Source organism: Sceloporus occidentalis, unplaced genomic scaffold (assembly GCF_023333645.1).
Source record: "Sceloporus occidentalis isolate IW3139 unplaced genomic scaffold, rSceOcc1.0.p SCAF_14, whole genome shotgun sequence".
Lineage (NCBI taxonomy): Eukaryota > Metazoa > Chordata > Lepidosauria > Squamata > Phrynosomatidae > Sceloporus > Sceloporus occidentalis.
The window spans coordinates 18,364,088-18,386,428 of record NW_028316994.1 but is presented as its reverse complement, the minus strand read 5'-3'; the positions used below and the strand labels follow the sequence as shown (position 1 = coordinate 18,386,428).

Below are 22,341 nucleotides of genomic sequence, written 5' to 3'. Positions count from 1 at the left end.
CCCTAAGAAGGCATCTTATTTATTGTGTCTTGTGTGGCAAACTGAGAGTTGCAGAAATTTGCACAATGCAGAAATAATCCAGTTTGATACCACTTCAACTTGCCGTAGCTCAGTGCTGAGATTTGTAGTTGGTTTTGGCACCAGAGCTCTCTGGGTATGCATCCGCACTGAAGAAATAACCCAGTTTGACACCACTTTAAGTGCTACGTTGCAATGCTATAGGATTCTGGGAATTGTAGTTTTTTGTAGCTAATTTCAGAACTCCATAGCTTTATATTAATGGTATTTATTTATTATTTTATTATTTATTTCAAGGATGTGTATCTTGCTTTTCTCCTACAAAGGCAGGTTTCAAATTGGATTATTTCTGCAGTGTGGATGCAGCCTGACGGAGAAGGCTAAAACAGCTCGCAAAACTACAATTCCCAAGATTGCATAGCATAGAGATACGGGAGTTGAAGCAGTTTAAAGCTGGATTAATTTTTGCGGTGCGGATGCAGATAATGAGATGGGAGAATCTGGGGAGTTGTAGTCCAAAAAAGTAACTTTTCCCAGCTTTGGAAGACAGGAAACCTAATTCCACATTATTGCTCTTTTTCATTTCTAGTTTCTTAAAGGCGACAAGAGCTAAAGAGGGTTTTCGGTGTTTGCTAAACTGACGCAACCCGGCTGGAGATCTCCCCGATGGCTTTTAGCATTATTGTTATTAGGATTTTAGGATCTCCCAAAACCGGCTTTATACTCCAGATTCCCATAAAAATGCCCAGAGCGGACATAAAAATGACACATTTGCCATAAAAGCAAGAAGGCGGAAAAGCCCAGGAAGATAATGAGAGGAGATAATGGGGCCATCAAAAGAGGGACATAAAAATTCCTGGCCGATGGGTACAAAATAGACCATAAACTGGAGAAACGTAGAGCAGCAAGGGATGTCTAGTCTTTAACTATTCACTAATAATTTAAATTACAAGACGGGATGTTCTCCCTAAACATTTCGGACGAATCTCTTGACTTATGGCTGCGTCTGCACTGCAGAATTAATGCAGTTTGACACTGCTTTAGCTGCCGTCACTGCGTCCTGTGGAATCCTGGGATTTGTAGTTTGCTTTCGCACCATTGCTCTCCGACAGAGAAGGCTGAATATCTTGCAGAACTTCACATCCCAGGATTCCTTAGCATGGAGCTGTGGCTGATAAAGCGGTATCAAACTGTATTAATTTCTCAGTGTAGATGCAATAGTTTAATTCTATTTTAATTGTCACTTTTTGTAAGTTTTTAATTGTAGTGTGCTTCTAAACTAAGTCAGTTTTGGGGGGAAAGTGGGATACAACTGATATGATGAGGATATGGCTTGGCAGGGGCTTCTGGGAATTGCAGTTCAAAAAACAACCCAGTCTTACTAGTAGAGGCCTCTGACAGCCAAAGGCTAAGAACAATTCCCAGCATCCCCGACCAACAAGGATTTCTGGCAGGTGAAATCTAAACCATCTGAAGAGTAATGGTTCCCAAACTTGGGCCCTCCAGGTATTTTGGACTTCAATTCCCAGAAGCCTCTGTCTGCTTGGCCAACAGGAATTCTGGGAGATGAAGTCCAACAAAACATCTGGAGGTGGACCAAAAGTTTGGGAACTGCTGATGTAGAGTGTCAACACTTGAGAAAGACAATCGATTTTGGCAGTGCTGGCAAGAGGATTCTGGGAGTTGGAGTACAATAGCTACCCTGTTAGTGCCTTAGTGGCAGGGAATTCTGGGAGATGAAGTGCCACAACTCCCAGGGCATGCTGGCAGAGATGGCTTGGAATTGAATTCGGACAATAACTCCCATCATCCTTGTTGAAGTTGGCCAACATCTACCAGATCAAAGGCTGAGATAACGGGGACCTCCAGAGGTTATTGGACTGCAACTCCCAGCATCCCTAGAAGATGCTGGGAGTTGTCTAGGGAATGCTGGGAGTTGTAGTCCCATAAAATCTGGAACTGCCTCATCTCATCCAAACAGAAAAAGATCTGGTTTGGGGCGGATTGGATGCTGTTGGTGCATCTGCACTGTAGAAAAAACCCAGTTCGATACTGCTTTTCACTGCCGTGGTTCCCTCCCATGGAATCCTGGGACTTGTAGTTTTGTTGTGGCCCCAGAGCTTTGTGACAAGGAAGGCGAGATACCTTGGACAGCTACAGGTCCCAGCATCCCATAGCACTGAGCCATCAAGGCAGTGAAAGCGGTATCAAAGTGCATTCATCCTGCAGTGCAGATGCAGCAGTTCCCAAGCTTGGCCCACCAGAGCCAGGGATACTAGGAACTGAAGTCCCAAACACCTGGCTGGAGGGGGAGCCAAAGTGGAGAGCCCCCCCCTTGGGGTAGTGATGCCTCCTGCGACTCCATCTCCCAGCATCCCCTTCCCCTCCCCCTCCCTGGGCTGCAGAGCTAGCTCCCTCCTTCCCTCCCCTGCATCCCTCCTCCTTTCTTCTCTCCTCCTCCTCCTCTCTTGCCACTCCCTCCTTCTCTGCGCCGGAGCCAGCTGGGCTTCTCTCTCTCGCGTGGCTCCTTTGTTTTGCTCCGGAGGGACTCCGAATTGCCCTGAACAGCCAAAGGAACCCCAGGTAAGGCAGGGCACCTGGGCCGGCCGGCCTGCCTTCCTTCCTTTCTCTCTTTCTTTCCCTCTCTTTCTTTCTTTCTTGCTCCGGAGGGACTCCGAATTGCTCTCCCAGTGTCTTTCCAATGGAGTCCCCTGGCAAGAGTGGGCAGGTTGGCCTTTCTTTCTTTCTTTCTTTCTTTCTTTCTTTCTTTCTTTCTTTCCTTTTCTCTCTCTCTGTCTCTGTCTCTGTCTCTGTCTCTCTTACTCCGGAGTGACTCCGCATTGCCCTCCAGAGTGGTGCAGAAGGAGAAGGTGTTGGGGGTGAACTCATTGTTAGTCTGTCATCCTTTTGATCAGTGTTCCTTGAAAGGAAGCGAGCCCCCTTTCCTTGCCTTCTTCCCAGGAGAAGAGCTGCTTCCTGGCTGCAGCCCAGAAGGACCAGGCCAGCAGGAGGCACCTTTTCTTCGGCTGCCCTTTCTTGTCTTTGCATGGTTTGCAAGTCAGCCCAAACGTTGCTGGGGATTCTGGGAGTGGGAGTCAAATATAGACTGTATTCCAGGCCCTTTTTCCTCGCCCTGCTCCTCTCTTTGGCCCACTGTGGGTGGCAAACAGGGATCTGGTTTTGATTTGGGGCTGTTAAAGATCAGCATCTTGGTCCAGAGCTTGGGGAAATGGCCTTTTTTTGGACTGGGGGATTCTGGGAGTTGGAGTCCAAGAAAAGGCATTTCCTCCCCTGTAGGCATGCTTTTCTTACCCAACCTCTGCCCTGCATTTGTTCTTCCACTTCCTTGGGGACCTACCTTGCAGGGCTGTTGTCGTGCCCTTAATAATAATAATAATAATGAACCTAGGCCTAACGTTTCCAAGTTTCTGAATCTCTCTCTACCAGGAGACTGTGTCTGTGTGTGTCTACACTATAGAAATAATGCCACTTGTCCCCACTTTTATTATTGTCATTACTATTATTATCATCCTTCTTTTCTCCCCAAACTGGGCGCTTTGCAACTTAAAGTGTCCCCAAACTGTGCCCTTTAAGAGAGAAATAAATAAAAGAACAATAAAAAGCAAACAACTGTAAATCCCAGGATTCCACAGCATGGAGACCTGGCAGCTAAAAGTGGTGTCAAACTGCATTATTTCTACAGTGTTAGCCATCTCACTCCACCTTATCCTGCTTTCCTTTCTCCATTTCCATCCATGACTTTCCACATCCTTCCTGCCTTAACTTGCATTCGCTGTCCATTTAGTGGCCAGAAAGTGTGGCCCTCGAATGTGCTTTTCAGGCCAAAGCAAAAGGGGGATTTAATCCATCATCGTTGTCATCATAATTATCCAATTGGGACACAAAGCAGCTTGCAAAGTAAAAAAAAAAAATACAATTAAAAACATGCAAAAGTAGGCCTTGAAATAGTATAGTATTCTACAATAGGAGAGTGATAATTCACTGTTGAAATAGCTTCCAGGGACCCCTTCCACTATTTTACTCCAAAAGGGAAAAAATGCCCCATTTGTGGCCACTCAGGGTTTTATTTTCTTCATTTTGGGGGGGCATCTCTGCAGGCCCCAGAGATTCCCAGGACAGAAAAATAGCCTTAGACTGGCAGCAGTCGTATACAGCTTCATCCACACTGCAGAAATAATCCAGTTTGATACCACTTTTAACTGCCATGGCTCAATGTTAGGGAATCCTGCGATTTGTAGTTTGCTGTGGCACTGGAGCTCTCTGAGAGAGAAGGCTAAATAGCTCATCAAACTATAATTCCTAGGATTCCCTAACACTGAGTCACAGCAGTTAAAGTGGCGTCAAACTGGATTATTTCTGCAGTGCAGCTGCAGCCTAGCTCTAATTTAAACCCTGCCCCAACAGTGCATGAAATGTGGGTGCTTTGTGGAAAGAAAATAGAGGGAGGTATTACTGTTATCATCATCATCATCATCATCATCATCATCATCATTTATTTATATAGCGACAGAATAAAACATTTATAACTACTTCAACATAAAATACAATACATACTAGAATACGATACTAAAATACAGCAAAATGCAATAGTAAACTGCAGTGTAAACCAAGAAAAAGCTACACAGGCAGAAACACACAAAATGCAGAATAAAACAGATAATCCATGATAGCAAAAAATATAGAGCATTAATCTGAAATTCCAAAAGTTTTAGAAAGCGAGAAAAGTTTTCAGTGTGGATTTGGAAATGGAAAGAGAAGGAGCGAGTTTGCAGGGGCTGCATCTGCACCGCAGAAATAAACTGATTTGACACCGCTTTGACTGCCATGGGATTTGTAGTTTGTTGTGGCGCTTGAGCTCTCTGATAGACATGGCACAAAACTTCAAAGCCCAGAAGTCTATAGCACTGAGCCTTGGCAGTTAAAGTGGTATCAAACCAGATTATTTCTGTAGTGCAAATGCAGCCAGGGAGGTGATTCCAGGAATAAGGGGCGGCAAAAGGAAAAGGGCAAAGTCTCTGGCCACAGAGAGCTTACAGTCACCATTGGGGCACAATTGGAAGGGAAACAGGGCTGGGGGGCCAAAGATTTGCAAAAATTCGGGGAGATTAGGCTGGGATGCCAGGCTATGGGTGGGTGAAACGGAACTACAATTCCCAAATTTTGCACAGAGTGGACAGGCATGGGCACAAAATCCTGAGATTTTGAGATTGATGGGGGGGGGGGAATCCCTTTTATTGGATGTATACAGTGTTTTGGTTTCTTTTGTTGTTGCTCTTTGCAAAACTTGGTAACGTTGTTACATGCAAACAATAAATGAGAGAATGGAAAAATAAAAGGAGAAATAAAACACAAGTCCTGCCAACCTGCTCTGAGTTTGGCTTTCTTGGAAAGCATCCCCAGCTTTCCACAGAAAGAGCAGACTGTCCCTTCCCACGTAATAAAGAATTATATATATATGCACACATACATTTTTGGAGGGTAGGGAAAATGTCAGATGGATCCCACGCTGTGGAATTCCCCCATTTCCACCGTGGGAAGAAGCAGAATTTTGGACTACAATGCCCAGAATCCCCCAGCTGGGGCATTCTGAGAGTTATAGTCCAGACGTTGGACTTTTCCAAGCTATGGTATTATTATATGCAACCAGGTAGATGTAGTGTGTGCAACCAAGTTGCCGGGGGATTCTGGAAGTTGAAATCCAAAAAAAGAAACGTTTCTAAACTCTGGTTTTAGTAGTGTAGTTGCCAGGCTGGCTGGGAGATTTTGGGATTTGTAGTCCCTAAAGGGGCCATTTTGAACTGCTAGTTTTAATTTATGTAAGCTAAACTGTGGCCATGTTGTCAGGGGGACTATGGGACTTGCAGTGCAAAGAAGGAACTTGTCTAGGCCATGGTTTTATTGTACTGGCCAGGATATTATGGAAGTTCTCGTCCCCAAGGGGGACTTTTTTGGACTGTTAGTTTTAGTTCAGGTAGCCGTGGTCATGCTGTCCTGGGGACTATGGGACTTGTAGTCCAGAGAAGGAAGCATTTCTAAACTCTGGTTGTATTGTATGTTGATGAATAGGTGGGCTGGTCAGGGGGATTCTGGGAGTTGGAGTTGGAAAGAGAGACTTCTGCAGCCTCTGGTTGAGTTGTGTGCAGCCAAATGGAAATGATGGGAGCGGTAGTCCCCCACAAAGGGCCTTTTCTGAGCTCTGGTTTTCATGCTGTTGGGGGATTCTAGGAATTGTAGTCCAAAAGGTTTATTTTTCTCACCATGTCTTGGAAAACAAAAGGGCCATTTGATTTCCCTGGGCCACTCCACCCCAAATGTGGAATTTGGGATCCAAAGGGCTGGGTGTTGCCCGCCTCCGTTGTTCTTCGGCCAACATCAGGGCAGCTGCCAAACCCTAGTTTTTGGAGGGTGGCTATCATGTGGTTTTTAGTAAGAACCAGGATTTATTTATATTTTTAACCGAAGAAAGATAAAGGCAAACTTTGTTTTCAAAACACATGCTTTTCGGAGGGTTTAGGAAGCCAGGTGTCAGATGCAGAGCATGGGAAAGAGGGGACTAGAACTCCCTTTTTTGAAACATCCCAAATCCCAACCAGTACAGGCCAGAATTTCTCCTCTCATACTCGGTTGGTGTATGGATTCTGGGATTTGCAGTCCTCCTGCAATCTCTGGTTTGCTTGTGCATGAGATGGAAGAGGGAGAGTGATGCCTAATGGTTGGGGAGAGGGAGCTGTGGGTACCAGGACTCCCTCCTTGAGTTGGCAAGGATGGCATGAGGCCGTCCATAATAAGCCTAGTCCTTTCAAGGCAGAGTAATTACAAAGCAGGGCAGGAGAAGCCTTTGAAGCCAAAGAGGGCCTAGGATTGGGGGCCTGTGTTTTGCAGACTTTGTGGTTGTTGGTGGAGCTGTGCTACGTTTTGTTCCCTTCTCTGCCCTGGCTTCCAAGGGGACTAGTTTTGGCAAAGGGTGGCCTTCTCTTGATTTGAGGTGGAGGGATCCAGTTTCATAGAGATCACGTGAGATCCTCTGCTGGGAAGAAGAGGAGAAGGAAGGAGGGAGGACTATTTCTGAAACACCAAATCCTGAGAGTAAGCACTTTGGGGAAGATCAGCTGGTCTTTCCTGCAAGGATCTGGATTTATTGGTGTGCGTGTGTTGCATTTTGTCTGTGAGCATTCGTCTCCATGCATGTTTGCAATGCAGTCTGTGTGTCCATATTTGTTAAGGCCTAGAAGTGTTGGTGACATCTCAGATCAGGTTTCACCATTGGTGTGCATCTCACAGCTTTGTGTTCTCAGGCTCCATGTGCATTTGTGACTTGAGCACAAATGTGCATCTGTCCAAATATGTGTCTGTTTTGAAGCCTGGGTGGATTGGAGAGCTTGCGGTGTGTCCAGAATTGGGTAAGATTCGGGTTCTGCGTAACGGCGGTGTGCCGTGGACGTCTGGACTGCTGTATAAACTCATTTGCTTTGTTGGATGCGTGGGTGAAAGAGAGAGAGAGAGAGAGAGAGAAGAAGCGACAGAGGAAGTGAAAGAAAAAGAGAAAGCAAGTAAGAATATATAACTGTGATGTGCTTAATTTTTCATGTTTGGGGCAGGGGTGGTTTGCATCAGATTTATGTCCATCTGTTTTGACTTCTCTGCAATCTAGCATTGCATGGATCCATCAGTGATTGCAACCCTAAAGATTCACTTGCAAAGTGGCTGAAACCCCACCATGGCCTATGCTTGGCCAGCCTGATGGAAGTTGCAGTCCTACCACATTTGTTGGGGTGCAGAATCGCTCTGCACCCCAACAAATATGGTAGGACTGCAAGTTCCATCAGGCTGGGCAAGCATAGGTCATGGTAGGGTTGCAACATCTGGAACCCTGCATGATTCACAGCCTTCCTTTTTATCCTCTCTTGCAGGGAAGCAAGGCTTCACCTGTTGGATTTTGGCTTGTCTCCCCACTGTTAGAAGTTGGGGCTTTTGTCCCAGATGGAGTCCCTCTTAGTATTGGCCTCTGATTTTATTTTCATTGTGGGTATCCGTCTCTTAGCTTGCTATAGACCTTTTGGGGTCATGGATTGGGTTCAAACTGTGTTGTGTTGAGGAGTTACTAGGAAATGGGGTGTTGGGGAGGAGAGCCAAAATTTGGCCTGTCAAAGGTGTTTGCAAATGCAGAAAGGAGAGTGTTTTTCATTCTTGGAGGGTTTCCTTATTAATAATTGCAAGGCAGATTGTGGAATAAAGCTCAACCCAGCCAGATGTTCTCCTGCATAAACCATATCGAAATGGGCAGCAGATATAGCTCATCTGACTATTTTTGTGTGGCTTAGCCATGGAAACCTTGGGCAAGTCACACTCTCTCAGCCTCAGGATGGCAATGGGAAAACCTCTCTGAAGAAACCTGCCAAGAAAACACTGTGAGAGCATCAGCTTAGGGTTGCCATAATTTGGAAACGAAGGCACAAGAGACACACATATGTAGGAGAACTTCTGGCTGGGTTGTGCCGTCAATACTGGCCAACCATTGTTGTTGTTGTTGTCATCCTTTTTATCAGAAACAGGCATGAGAAATGCTAAGTACAGTGGCATGTACCGCTTTGATACCCACAAGGGTTTGGTTCCAGGACTCACCTGGAGACCAAAATCCATGGATGCTCAAGTCCTGTTGCATTCAGTGCATAGGAAAATGGTGTAAAAGGACAAAATCAAGGTTTGCTTTGGGGAATTTATATATTCTACAAATATTTTAAAGCTGTGGATGGTTGAATCTGTGGATAAGTAATCCATGGATACAGAGGGCCCACTGTATATAGTGCATGTTGATGCAATGCAGTAAATGCACACGGGTGTCCTTGTGCGGAGGCAAATTAAACAAAAGTTGTAGCAGACTCACAAACAATTTCACAACACTGGACTTTCAGTAGTTTCAGTTGGTCTCAAAGGTGCTACAAGATCCCTTTTCATACTGATTTTTCCAGACTAGCATTGCTATATATTTGAATTCTACTACTATGGAAAGCACCAAACTTAGTCGGATGGAATTGAAATCCACCAGCCTCTCTTTCAGTTAGTCTCAAGGTGTATCCACACTGCATAAATAATCCAGTTTGACACCACTTTAACAGCCATCGCTCAGTGTTATGGAATCCTGCGAACTGTAGTCTTGTAAGACATTTAACCTTCTCTGTCGGAGAGCTTTGGTGCCACAATAAACTACAGTTCCCAGGATTTCATAGCACTGAGCCACAGCAGTTAATGTGATGTCAAACCACATTATTTCTGCAGTGCAGATACAGCCTCTAAGATGCTACAAGAGCCCTTTGCATTCTGATTTTCCAGACTGGCACAGCTGTATCTTTGGACAGTACTGGACTGCTACTCCTCTTTAACACCCCTTATCATATCACTGGGGCCCTCAAACAGGGATTCATGTTCCCACTTTGTGTCCTGCTGTTGGAAAGACTTTCCTGAGATCCACTCCCTTTTCTTGTGAAAGGGTCCATTGTGCTTTTGCATCTCCCCAGTGCCACCCTGCAGCTGATTCCAGACATCTCCATATTTTCTAGTTCATTGTATTGCTGATAAAGCCGTTCTATTTCTTAACCTCTCCTAGTAATCCACGGATGGAGAGACATTGATTGATTGGGGAAACCCCAGGGACTGGGACAGAGAAGGAGGCCGGCTCCCCGCTGCTGAAGACGGACAAAACATGGCAGCTCCAGGTCTGCATTTCTTATCCTTATCCTGTTTTGCATTGTTTATATTTACAAATTAAGGAAGAAAACAGGGGAGGAAAGCAAGAGAATTGACTTGCAAAAAACATTTGCACATGTATTTGCACAGATGAAGATCCCCAGTTCAACTATTATTGATTTATTGATCCATAGCCCGCCTTCCTCCTGGAATACGGATTAAAGGCGCCTATTGAGATGTTACACAATTGATTGGTTTTTCTTCACCTTTTCTTTTGCCTTAAAGGAAAACAAAGTGTTCAGGGTGTTTCACAGATGTTTTTAAAAACCGTTTAAGCAGGAAATGATCTGACAAAATATTACAGAGTTTCCTGATGGTTTGGTAGAGGAACAGATTGCCTCTGGAGGGTGGTGGACTTGCCTACATTGCAGCGTTTTGCACAAAGATTGGATGGTTATTAACAGGGTAACCAGATGTCCTCCTTTCCCAGGACATGTCCTAGGTCCCGGCCTTCTGTCCAAGTGGAATTCCAAAGCATCCTCCATTTGGAGCTGGATTAAGGAGCATGGATTTACATTTCTGTGAGTGTCTTACATTTTCCTTGAACATCCTACATTTTGCGGTGCCTTGTCCTCCTTTGCTTTTAAGACATCTGGTCTCCCTGTTTATCAGGGGTGGTTTTCTGTGGATTCCTGCCCTGGCATGGGTTGGGATAAATGACCCCTGGGATTCCCTTTCAGGTCTATAATTCTATGGACTCTTTCTCTCTCTCTCTCTCTCTCTCTCTCTCTCTCTCTCTCTCTCTCTCTCTCTTTTCCTTTTTGGACTACAATTCCCAGAATCCCCTGGCCAGGGTGTCCAGATTTCCTAACTGCAAAGGAGGATGAGGCACCACAAAACGCAGGATGTCCAAGGAAAACGTAGGGCATTACCAAGTAAAAGTTACAAGCATTCCCATTAAATGTAAATTGAGGCTTCTTTGTTCTGCTCAGAATGGAAGGCATTTTGGAATTTCTCCTGGACAGAAGGCAGAAATGTAGGACAGGTTCTGGAAAAGGAGGGTATCTGGTCACTCTGCTCCTGGCCAGCCATTGATACTGAATTTGAAAGCTCTGTGGTTGCATTTGATGGTAAGGCTACCTTGAGAGACACCTATGTGCAAAGGTTTGAGTGCTGGATGGGTGGTTTGCTTTTCCCCCTGTTGTGTTTGCCACCTTGTCCTTTACACCCCACTGTGGGGGAAACCTAGACTGCATCTGCACTGCAAAAATAATGCAGTTTGACACTGCTTTCACTGGCATGGCTCTGTGCTTTGGAATTCAGTTCTTTGAATATTGATTTAGAAGTAAGCAGACCTCTCAGGCTGCAAAGCAGAACTGAGGCTGCTCCCACATTGCAGAAATAACAGTGTTTGACACTCTTTTAATTGCCATGGTGCCATGCTATGGAATCCTGGGATTTGTAGTTTGTTGGGTCACCAGCTAAATAGCTCACCCAGCTACAGATCCCAGGATTTCATAGCACTGAGCTGTGGCAGTGAAAGCAGTGCCAAACTGCATTAATTCTACAGTGCGGATGCAGCCTTAGAGTAGCGTTCCCAGAACCTTTAGTTCTGCTGGATAGGAGGCTGATGGGACTTGGAGTCTAACATTGCCACAGGACCCTACAACCCATCTGGCAGAATTCGGGGAAGATTCCTTTTGAAAACCCATTTTTAAAAACAGAATGGAGCCATGGCAGTTAAAGCGCTGTCAAACTGCACTGATTCTGCAGTGTGGATGCAGCCTCTCCCAGTCCTGGAAATGCTGCCACTGTGCCAGGTGGGTATTTGTGTGCCAAAATTTCACCCTCCTCCTTTCATCCACTCCACTGATCTTTCCAAGTGTTTGGTTGGCTGTCTCGAAAGAATTTGGAATTGCTGCCCCTTTGCCTCCGCCCGGCCGAACCTCTGTTATTTTCTGTCTCTCTTGGAATGCAAACAGCTCAGAAGAAGAGACAAAGAAACTGAAGCCTGTGAGAAAACACAAAGAGAGGGAGAAGCATGGGAGGAGAAAACAAACCATACAGTTTTGGGATGCTAACTCCCAGTATCCTGGGCGTACTGGAATACTGGGAGTTGGTATCCAAAAAAGCAAATTTTCCCAAGCTTGCTTTGCATTTGGTCCCTTCCAGACTTCCATCTTGGCACCACTCTTGGCACTGCCACCACCCAAACTAATTTTCCTCCCTAATTTTGCTGATTCCCAACAAAGCGTCTTTGCCCCCTCCACCCCAACCTTTCCAGGCCCCGGGGCAGGGCAGGTCTTCATATGCCAGGGCACGGCCTGGAATGTAGCTGGGCTTGTTTAGGGCACAAAAGAGGCACTTAGTCATGCCCCCGTGCCCAGCGCCTCCTCTCCGTGGCTTGGTCTACCCAAAACGCATATGAGCATCTCACCAGATCCACCTTCTGGAGATGCTTTTTTGGAGAGTGGAATCTGGCCATAGTTTTGCTTTCCACCTTCCCCATTCCCCCCAGCCAGGTTTAGCCCTGCATTGAAACAGAGTGTTCCTGAGCATGCACAGATAGCCACTTTCCTCTAGGACTCAGTAGTTGTGGCCGGAGCCTTGTACTAAGCGGGAGAGGTTTTCTCTTTGCTTGAGGGAGTTGCTCCAAAGCCAGTCTTGACACTTCTTGCTTAAAAGATAGGCATTGTGTTTTTTACCTTAGACTTATGAGTAAGACTTGGGATTATCCTCCCTTCCATCGCATTGTCTTTCGGTTGAAGTCCTTGGATAGGTCTCTCCTTCATGATATATTTAGGAGGTTTCCTCTCTAGATTTTGGAAACACATGATGACATGCCTCGGAGACGGGACCCAAGTCTAAATGCAAAATCCATCATTTATTTATTTATTTATTTATTTATTTATTTATTTATTTTTATATTTATATTTATATCTATATCCATATCCCGCCCTTCTCCCAGGACTGGGACTCAGGGTGGCTTAAAACATTAAAAACAATCCAATTAAAAAGTTATGAAAATAATACATTAAAATAATATTAAATTACCACACAAAAGAAGGCTAAAATGTCTAAAATACATTAGCAGTTCCAATCCCAGCCACCTTTTTGCACACCTTGGATGCAATGAAAGAAGCTGAAAATGCATCCTTTTGTACGCAGAATCACCCCTGCTGCATCAGGAGACACTTAAGCTTGCCTACTGCAAACAATTTAACAATGAGACTAAAATTTGTGTGAGTTAAGTACTATTATACTGTATATTATGTATTATGTGTATTATACACTTTATACCCAGAGTCTCAAGGTGATTTTATGCAATATTTTTAATAATTTTGTGCAGGAAACAAAGTTTGCATACATTGCACCATAAACAAAGGTCTCACTCTCTCAGCCACTCGTGAAAAAAGTTTTGTTTTTTGGACCATATTCTCACAGCTTGCTATGAAAATAGTTTTGGTTTTTGTAATATTTCGGATGTTAGAATTCCAGATTCAACCTGTAACAATTTTTAGCACATGGGGTGCAGATCATTTCTTTAACATCCTTTTCTTTCTCTCCCTGAAATAGGTTACCATGTTCCACAGCCAGGATACCCGGCTGCTTCTCCGCCGTACCCAGCACCTCAACCCCATGTAGTGCCTTCCGCACCCAGCCCCGGGTTCAACGTCTATCCCCCCACCAGCCCCCCTGGAACAGGGCAGATAATACCGCCCCAGCCTCCTCCCCGGGGCTATCGGGAACATGCCCCCGCGCCTCCTCACCACCCGCACCCAGTGCCAGACCCACACACCGCCATCACCCCCTACCTGCCAGTGGCCACAAACATCCCTCCTGGTTTGGAGTACCTTGCACAGGTAAGGAATCATACGTTTGGATGGAGATGTTGTGGCCAATGGGCCTTATGTAGTCCATTTTTATGGCCCTGTCTATGCCCCCAGTTGCCCTCCATTGTTCCCCAAAGACCCTAAGCATAATTTTGCCATATTTTGGGGGCCAGCGTGGTGTAATGGTGTGAGCATTGGACTAGGACTCTCGTCCAACTTGTGCTTTGCCTGCTCTGTCGGGTGGATGCCGGCATGTCTTGATCCTTCCTTGTGGATGCTAGCTGGAAGATTATGGGAGGTCCAGTCCAGAATATCATCATCATCATCATCATCATCATCATCATCATCATCATTTCTGTCCCACCTTTTTCCCAGATTGGGACTCAAAAGCAATTTACAATGATCCAAGGTTGGGATATAGAGTGCAGCACCCTGATTACCAGAGCCAGCATGATCTAGTGGTTTGAGTATTTGACTAGGACTCTGGAGACCTGGGTTCAAATTCCAGCTTGGCCATGTAAACCCACTGGGTGACCTTGGGCAAGTCACACTCTCTCAGTCTCAGAGGATGGCAATGGCAAATACTCTCTGAAGAAACTTGCCAAGAATACCCTGTGACAGGTTCACCTCAGGGGTCGGCATAAGTTGGAAACAACGTGAGTGCCAACAACAACAAGAAATTATGCATCCGGATGTCCTGTATTGTTCCTAAAAGAGCATAAGTACAATCTTGCAATATTTGGGGTGCCCTCTGGGCTACTTTTATGACCACGAGAGGCCATTTCTGCTTAGCTTCCAACTGTCCCAATTTGGGAGGCAGGTTGCCTATTAATCCTCTGCCATCCCTGTTTGTCCCTTGCTTTTAAAATGTCCTGGTTTCTCTTTCCTCCTTGCACTTCCTCCCTTTGTCCTCAGCTTACTTCCTTTGCTCCAAACCAATTTCAGAAGGGTTTGCAGTCCACTGATTCACCAGGGGAATAGGAAAGAAGGAAATGGGCTTCGGCTAAAGCAAAAACAAACTGCTGCAGCCTGTTCTGGCTTATGTATTAATAATATTTGCCATCATGACTACACTCAGATGTTGCTTAGTTTCATGCGCTCCTGGTTTTATAAGTGTGATGTTGGATAGTATGCTTTTTTCCTTATCAGAAAGGAGATCTGGTGTAACATTATCCTTCGGTTTCAAACAGATTTTAGAATTTACGATTTCAGTCTTCCTTCTTCGAAATGCTTGGGACCAGAATGGGGTCCTATAGGCTGAGTCTCCCTTATCCAGAATGTTGAAATACTCCAAAATCTAAATTTTCCACATGGATGGTTGAAATAGTGACACCTTTTAAAGACTTTCCTATCCATGCATGCAAACCTAGATCTTGCACCAGTGAATGCACCTCTGGATTGAATGTGTGTTTTTGTTGTCACTCCTGGCTATAGTTTCTCTCTGATTTTCATGTTTGTTTCTCTCCTCAGATCGACCAAATGTTGATACACCAGAAAATGGAGCTAATAGAAGGTGAGAATGGGTGAGAAAATGCCCGTCAGCTCAAGGCCCATGAACATTTTCTCTGCTTCCAATAGGTTTTTTTAGTTTAAAACAGGGCTTGTAGAAAAACAAACCCTTTACCACTTCACAGGGGCAAATATTGAGACTACCCCCCACCTCAAAAAACAACAACAGCAGCAGCCGTTTTTTCTTTCTTTGTTCCCCTTCTGTCTAGGTTTCATTGGCTTCGAGGGCAACAACAAGTATGAGGTGCGCAACAGCCTGGGCCAGCATGTCTTCCACGCCGAGGAGCAGAACGACTGTTGCACCCGCAACTGCTGCGGCTCCCTGCGCCGCTTCTCCATGCGGCTGGATGACCCGACGGGACGCGAAATCTTGCGCATGGTCCGGCCCTTGAAATGCGTCAGTTGCTGGTTCCCTTGTTGCTTGCAGGAGGTGAGAAGCCACCCTGGTCTTCTCCCTTTCCTCAAACTGCTGGCTGGGATTTAGGGGGTTTTTGGACTGTAAATCAGGGTTGGCTGGATTAAACCAACCAAATGACTTAAAAATATTGGGTTTTTTAATTGATTATTCACACACACAAATACTGTTGTCCCTCCATTTATGCAGACTTTAAATCCGCATCTCTCGCTTACTTGTGAGGGGCAAACGGGGACTTAAAATGGGGTGCGCGCCAGCAGGGCCCACAGAGGCGCGTTGCTATTCAAGCCAATAGGGCTTGAATATTGGCAAATTTCCGTTTTCGCCTATCTATCTATCTATCTATCTATCTATCTATCTATCTATCTATCTCTATTTTAAAGTCTAGCTATTATTACCCTCTTACCATCCTTCTTACTGAAACAATTCTTCAACCCTCCTATTGGAACAACGATGACTATTTGAATTTAATCTTGTTAATTTTAGCGGTTTATTGGCAGTTGCTAATTCTTAGACCAGTATCTGGTGTCAGTTGCTTCTTTTTAATCCTTTTTATTTTACAGTGCAAGAAATGCCATTCAGAAACAAGTCCTTCAATTAACCTAACTTCAACCCAAAACAACTTGCTTTAAAAGAGCACTTTTAAAAGATCAATTATTATTAAATTTGTGGCCATAACATCTGAACTGCCTTTTGCTTCTTTATTTTCTGATTTTGCCCCATACAAGAAACCCAAAACTGTTTAAAAAACAAACAAACCTGGTTTAAACCCAAAATACTAGGATTTTCCCCCCCAGTTGTGAGTTAAACACAAGCGTTCTCTTGTCCCTTGTTGATATCCTGGCTCAAGATTTGGTTGCCATGTGCCATTTTCACCCTTTTTTTCCTCCTACAGCTGGAAGTTCAGTGCCCACCTGGCATCACCATTGGATATGTGGTACAAACCTGGCACCCTTTCACACCCAAATTCTCCATCCAGAACGTCGAGAAAGAGACTGTCCTGCGGGTTGTGGGTCCCTGCTTCATCTTCAGTTGTGGGGGAGACGTCAATTTTGAGGTGCTTATGACCGCGGAGTGGGGGCCACATAGGCAGTAGCAGGAGGAGATGGTCTGTGTTTGTGTGCCTACATCTCCCCTTACCCTCAGTTTCCCTTGGTTGGGGACTCAGAGAGAATGACCCATTGGGGTGGTGACATCCTCTCTTTGGGGGGTTTAGCCTCTGAGGTCACTTCCTGTGCCACAGAACAGTAACAGAGAACATCCCCATTCTCTGCACCCACCTCCCCAGGTGAAAACCCGTGACGAATCTCGAGGCGTCGGACGCATCAGCAAGCAGTGGAGCGGCCTCCTCCGGGAGATCTTTACCGACACAGACAACTTTGGCATCCAGTTCCCCATGGACCTCGACGTCAAGATGAAGGCGGTTCTGCTGGGTGCATGCTTCCTCATTGTGAGTCTGCCCTGCGCAATGCCACCCAAGCCTTCCCAGGCCAGTGGCAGTGCTACATTTGCAACACAAGGGCTGTATCCACATTGGAGAAATAACCTGGTTTGGCACCACTTTAACTGACCTGGACTCTACAACAAACTCCAACTCCCAGAATTCCATAGCTTGAGTTAAAGTGGTACCAAACTGGGTTATTTCTCCAGTGTGGATGCAGCCAGAGAGTACACCATCCTCCAAGGCAACCTATATTCCACTGTTGAACAGTTCTTCCAGTCAAGACATCCTTCCTGATATTTAGCTGGAGTCTCTTTGTTTGTAATTTGAATCCATTGGTTCAGGTTTTTGTCTCTGGAGCGGCAGAAAACATGGTTCCCGACTATTTCAATTGTGCAAAAGTCAGTTCAGGTCTATTCATTAATATCTCTCAGGTTGAGGAGGATTGAATTAATAGTTTTCTCTCTTTCTCCTACAGGATTTCATGTTTTTTGAAAAGACGGGAGAAGTCGGACAGAGGAGTTCAGTGATCACAAGCTAGAGCCGTCCCAGACCCTTGTTTCCTCCCATCCCTGAGGGACCCTTTCCCAGTTCTGGCGAGGGGACTGTGCGAACAGTGATGGATGTGTGTGAATGTGTGTGTGTGAGAGAGAGACACTAGATAAGTGTGGAAGATAATGTCCAACAGTTTGTTTATAAATTTGCAATTCTCCTTTCCTTTTTGTAAAGCCAGGGCTGGCAGTGTTTGGGCCCAATGTATCAGGTGCTGTTTCTGGAGTTACTGGACCAGTAGTATCTCCATAGCTGTGTGAAGAAACAAGGTGTGAGGATTTGGAAGGCAAGATGTGTTTTCTGTCCTGGGTACCAAAGGATTCCTTGCTGCCACTACTTGACCCCCTAGTTACACATGGGATGCTTTCTTGGTGCAGATACTATCCTTTAGGCCTGAGAGTATCTCCACACTTGCAGCTTCTGACAGTAATACTAATCGTTTTTCATCCCCTTCCATTTTAATCTTTCCTGGTGACTACAACTGATCCACAACTTCTGTGGCTTCAGGTGGCCAGAGGAGGCAAACTGTGGAAAATTTTCCATGCAGAAAGTTGGTAGAAGCTGCTCTCTCAGCAAGTTCCGAGTTGAGAATTTTGTCTATGGGGAGAAGTGCTCAGGAGCATCTGTGAGGATTGTGGATTTCATCCAAGCCCTGCCTTCCATGAATGGGAGGGACTGGATCTGCTTGATTTTTTAGGGATGCCCCCTCCATGCCAGAAGTTGCCCTCTTCAGCAGAGTTCTCCCTGACTCTGTAGCATTTTCACAAGCTGGAGTTGCCTCAGATGGTGAGGCAGTCTGCCTCCACTTGCACAAGCCAGAATGGGGGACGATGTCTTTGTTGAAATGCAGTTCCCAGAACCCTCCACTCTCAGGTACTGGAGGAGTTGGGGGGGTTTAAGCAGAAGATTCTGGGGATTTTAGTCATGCAAACAAAGAATGTTTACAAGATCTGGATCCCAAAATGGTGTGTGAAATCTGTGTCCAGCTGTAGTCGGTGCACCTGGGGCAGGGGCAGATGTGGGTCGATAGAGAGTGGTTTTGATCCAATTTTTGAGCATCCTGTAGGGCAGAGAAGGGTGGAAGTGCAGCTTGTGGGCCACATAGGACACTGCATTGCCATCTTTGTGGCATTAAGGGATTTATACTTATATATAGGATATGGGGGGCTATATCTACCACACTCCTCTCCCCTGGCTATTTAGGACCAGGAGAAGCCTTTTTCAAAAAAACAAAACAGAAAATGAACAGGTCATGATTTCTGGCCACTTACAGTTGCCAAGAAAGGCTTCTCCTGGCCCATGGTGCCCGAAAACATGACAAAAATGCCCCTATACATCCTTGAGGGCATCTTGAGACCAAAAATGTTTCTTACTTTCTTTTAAATCAGGAGTGGGCCTGTAGGGTCTCCTGGGGGGCTAATGTGTCCCCCCAGCCCATCTTCCACAATTGCTGTAAAGGCCATATGCAATCATGCGCCTCATAAGGGTTGGAAGCTGTCAAGGGCTGGTGTGTAGGATTGCCTTCCCAGCGGACCTGGGAGGGCCTGCGCTTGCCTCCTGAGCTTCTACCCCAAAATAATTTTACCAAAAAATAAATATGGGACTCACCCCCGATGATCTCAGTGCCCCCCGGGAGACATGAGCGGCAGTTTAGCTTTGTTTTAGGGAAGGTACCTTGCCTTCCCGAGGCTGTTTTGGGTTCAGAAGAGGACATTTTGAAAAGAGGAATACTTCCTGTATTTTGGGTTGTTTTTTTAAAAAAGGTTTCCCCTGAGCTTCAAATGGCACAGAGGGGCACCAAAATGGTAGAATTGGCGCCGTTGTGATCATTGGCGGCAGTTTGGGGGCTATTTGTGAAAGAAAATTTGGGGGTGTTGAGAGGCCCAGGAAGGCCTCCAAAGTGGCATTGAAGCTGCATGAGACCCACAGCCCACACTTTCCCCACCCACCCTCTAAAAGCACATGGATGCTAAATGGTCAGAAGAGCAGTTGGTGCGAAGAGGGATGTGTGTTTGTGTGTGGATGCAACCATGGCTGTGTGCCAGTCTTTTCTGTGCAATGTGTATGTGTGTCTCTGGTGAGACAATGACTGTCTATCAGCTTGGGAACTTTGTTGTAATTCTGGAAACTATGCAAACAAGCAAAGAGAGAAGCTGTTGAATGCTCCCCAGCCATCGGGTATCGCAGAATGGGAAGCATGGCCGTTCCTTGTCTGGAATACTTTCAGCCAAAGCAAACTGGATTGAATGAGAATTGAGAGGCATTGCCATGATGGTCTGGGATGCCAATATGCAAAGGGATTTTGTAGCGCCTTTGTGACTGTGCAGAAGGTGTAGCAGAAGATTTCGTAGACTTGGTCTGAGACTAACATGGCTATAGTCCAAAACACACTGCAGAAATAACCCAGCTTGAGACCGCTTTAACTGCCCTGGCTCAGTGCTAGGGAATCCTGGGAATTGTTTATTGTGCCACCTGAGCTCTCTTGACAGAGAAGCCTAAATGTCTCACAAAATTACAGTTTGAGCCAGGACAGTTAAAGCGGTCTCAAACTAGATTATTTCTGCAGTATGTTTTGGACCTATGTCTCTGAACTCTTCTTCTGCACAGTTTGTCTCAAAGGTGCTATAAAATCCCTTTGCGTACTGGATTGAATTTGGTTTACACACAGGACACTGAAAGATCAGAGCAAAAGAAATAAGTAGAGTTGGGGACAGAACAGGAGGGTGGCACATGGCTGCCAAGCATTATGTCCACTTTCAGAAGGACAAGGTTGAAAAGTCAAAAACTCAGGCGTCACGAGGGTGAGTGGCAGGCAGTTTGTAGAGAGCGTACTTGTACTGAAACAAGGCAGTAAGACAGAAACACACACCTTGCTTCAGAGATACTCAGCATGGATCTGTGAGTGCCTGTGTCTTGTCTGCACATGTGAGTGAGTGAGTGAGTGTGTGTGCAGGGAAGATGGGATATGGAGTGACACGGTTGTGGTTCTCGTGTGTAACCGCTAGGCATGACGGAAGAAATCCTGCCCAGTTCCCCTAATGCCAAACACCAAGGGTTTCTCACTCAACAGAACCAGAGCTTAGAAAAGTGGCACCGTTTTTGGACTACACATTCCAGAATGGCTGGGGAATTCTGGGATATGTGGTCCAAAAAGAAGAAGAATGTGGAAACATTTCCTTTCTGTTTGTATCCTGTGGGCTTCCCCAAAGACCTTCTGCCTTGAATTAAGATGTCACACTACTCCTTAGCTGTCTACACTGGTTATCAAAGCCACATTTGCCTTAACCACTGAACTTGGGGAAACATCTCCCTACCTCTTCTGTATCCTTTGGGGGAAGTTGCATCCCTGTAATGGCGGGTCTTGGAAGGGATGTTTGCGGCCCAGTGAGCTGCATCCTGCCCCGCAGTTCACCAAGGAAACCAAATGCTTATGTAATATTTACTACTTACGTTCTGTGTATTTTATAAATATATACTGTATATATCTATCTTATCTATTTAAATGTTTACATTTAATGTCTTAGGAGGAGCTGAGGGAGAGCAGAAATGACAAGAGAAAAGGGACAGGGCCAAGTTTGGAGATTCCTTTACCCAAACTCGCAGAAAATTAGGACGAGGAGGTAGTGGAGGAAAAGCGAGAGATGAGTGGGATTGCTAGTGGTGGGTCTGAGACCTACAGCTGCCTCTAGGCTGTGCTAGACTGAAACTCCCAGCAGCCCCAACCAGTACTGGCTGTGGTAAGGAATGCTAGGAGATGCAGTTCAGCAACAGTGAAATTCCTATACTCCTGTTAGGGGTGTTAAAGTCTGTCTTGGCCAAAGAATTGCCAGCTGATTCAAACAAGGTGGGAGATCATCAGTGAGAACGGAGATGGTCACATACGAAGGAACCGAACCCCAAAGCCAAATGGGAAAGGACCACTCGCTCCCATGGACCGAGGTTGGGCCAAACAGCAGGGCTATTGGCCAGTGGTCAGCATTGGCCCGCTTGACTCCCTTCTTCACTGGACAGTGCCTACGGTTGGTGGACCTTAAGGCTTAACTGACTGTGGAAGGAGGGATGCCTTCACATGCTGCAAAGATTGTATGTCCCTCCTTTGCAGAGCATTTTCTGTTCCTCTTTGGGGCAAAACCAAAGAATAAAAAGTTATCGATGGTGCCATTGTTGTCCCCGACTTGTTTGCCTTTGGATTCTGTGCGTTTGTCCGCTTGGTCTCTTGACTTCAGACTGCTCCTCTGCCCCCTCCAAAAAAGCTAAAGGCCCCGTTCTAGGTAAGTAAAACAGATTTCTCACCCTGATTTGTAAGGACAAATCATATCTGTAGCTTTCCACCAAATATGGAGGGGGATTATTTATACCCTGTCCCATTTTCCTCCCATGGGAACTAAGTAGGATTGCCAGTAGGAATTTGGGCAGTGCCTGGCCCAAAGTCTCCAGTTTTCATGGTCATTTCCATAGGGGGGAAAGGGTGCATCTACACTGCAGAAATAATGCAGTTTGACACCAGGGCTCAACTGCCATGGCTCCATCCTACAGAATCCTGGGATTTGTAGATCTATGAGGCACCAGCACTCTGGCAGAGAAGTGTGTTCAAACTACAAACCCCAGGATTTCTTAGGCTAAAGCGACAGCACTTAATGTGGCATCAAACTGCAGCATTTCTACAGTGTGGAGTTGGTTGCAAATTCTCTAGTTTTGGTGGACCCAGCGCCAGATCAGAGGAAAGGGCTGTGTACCAGCTCAGCTCGCAGGACAACAGTTTGCTACGGTTCCCCAAGCTTCATTGATTTCTTGCAGCATCTCTAGGCAGGCTTATGTATTTATGTAGTAAATGACACATGTATTTACTTTGGCTGGGAGGCCTATGT

General features: G+C 45.7%; 1 protein-coding gene across 3 annotated transcripts; it reads left to right on the top strand.

Annotated features, from left to right (window-relative positions):
- The first annotated feature begins 72 nt into the window (after positions 1 to 72).
- LOC149304348 (phospholipid scramblase 2-like) lies at positions 73 to 21,632 on the top strand. Of its 3 annotated transcripts, none has more exons than XM_089481117.1 (8): positions 73 to 2,601; positions 9,644 to 9,752; positions 13,300 to 13,586; positions 15,027 to 15,069; positions 15,275 to 15,495; positions 16,376 to 16,537; positions 16,769 to 16,930; positions 17,400 to 21,632. In XM_089481117.1, the coding sequence occupies exons 2-8, from the start codon at positions 9,740 to 9,742 to the stop codon at positions 17,460 to 17,462; spliced, it is 951 nt and encodes a 316-aa protein (XP_089337243.1). In that variant the 5' UTR covers positions 73 to 2,601; positions 9,644 to 9,739; the 3' UTR covers positions 17,463 to 21,632. The 3 variants fall into 3 exon arrangements, with proteins under 3 accessions (XP_089337243.1, XP_089337245.1, XP_089337246.1); XM_089481119.1 differs by lacking the exon at positions 73 to 2,601 and adding an exon at positions 6,679 to 7,125; XM_089481120.1 differs by lacking the exon at positions 73 to 2,601 and adding an exon at positions 7,173 to 7,589.
- The last annotated feature ends 709 nt before the right edge of the window (positions 21,633 to 22,341 follow it).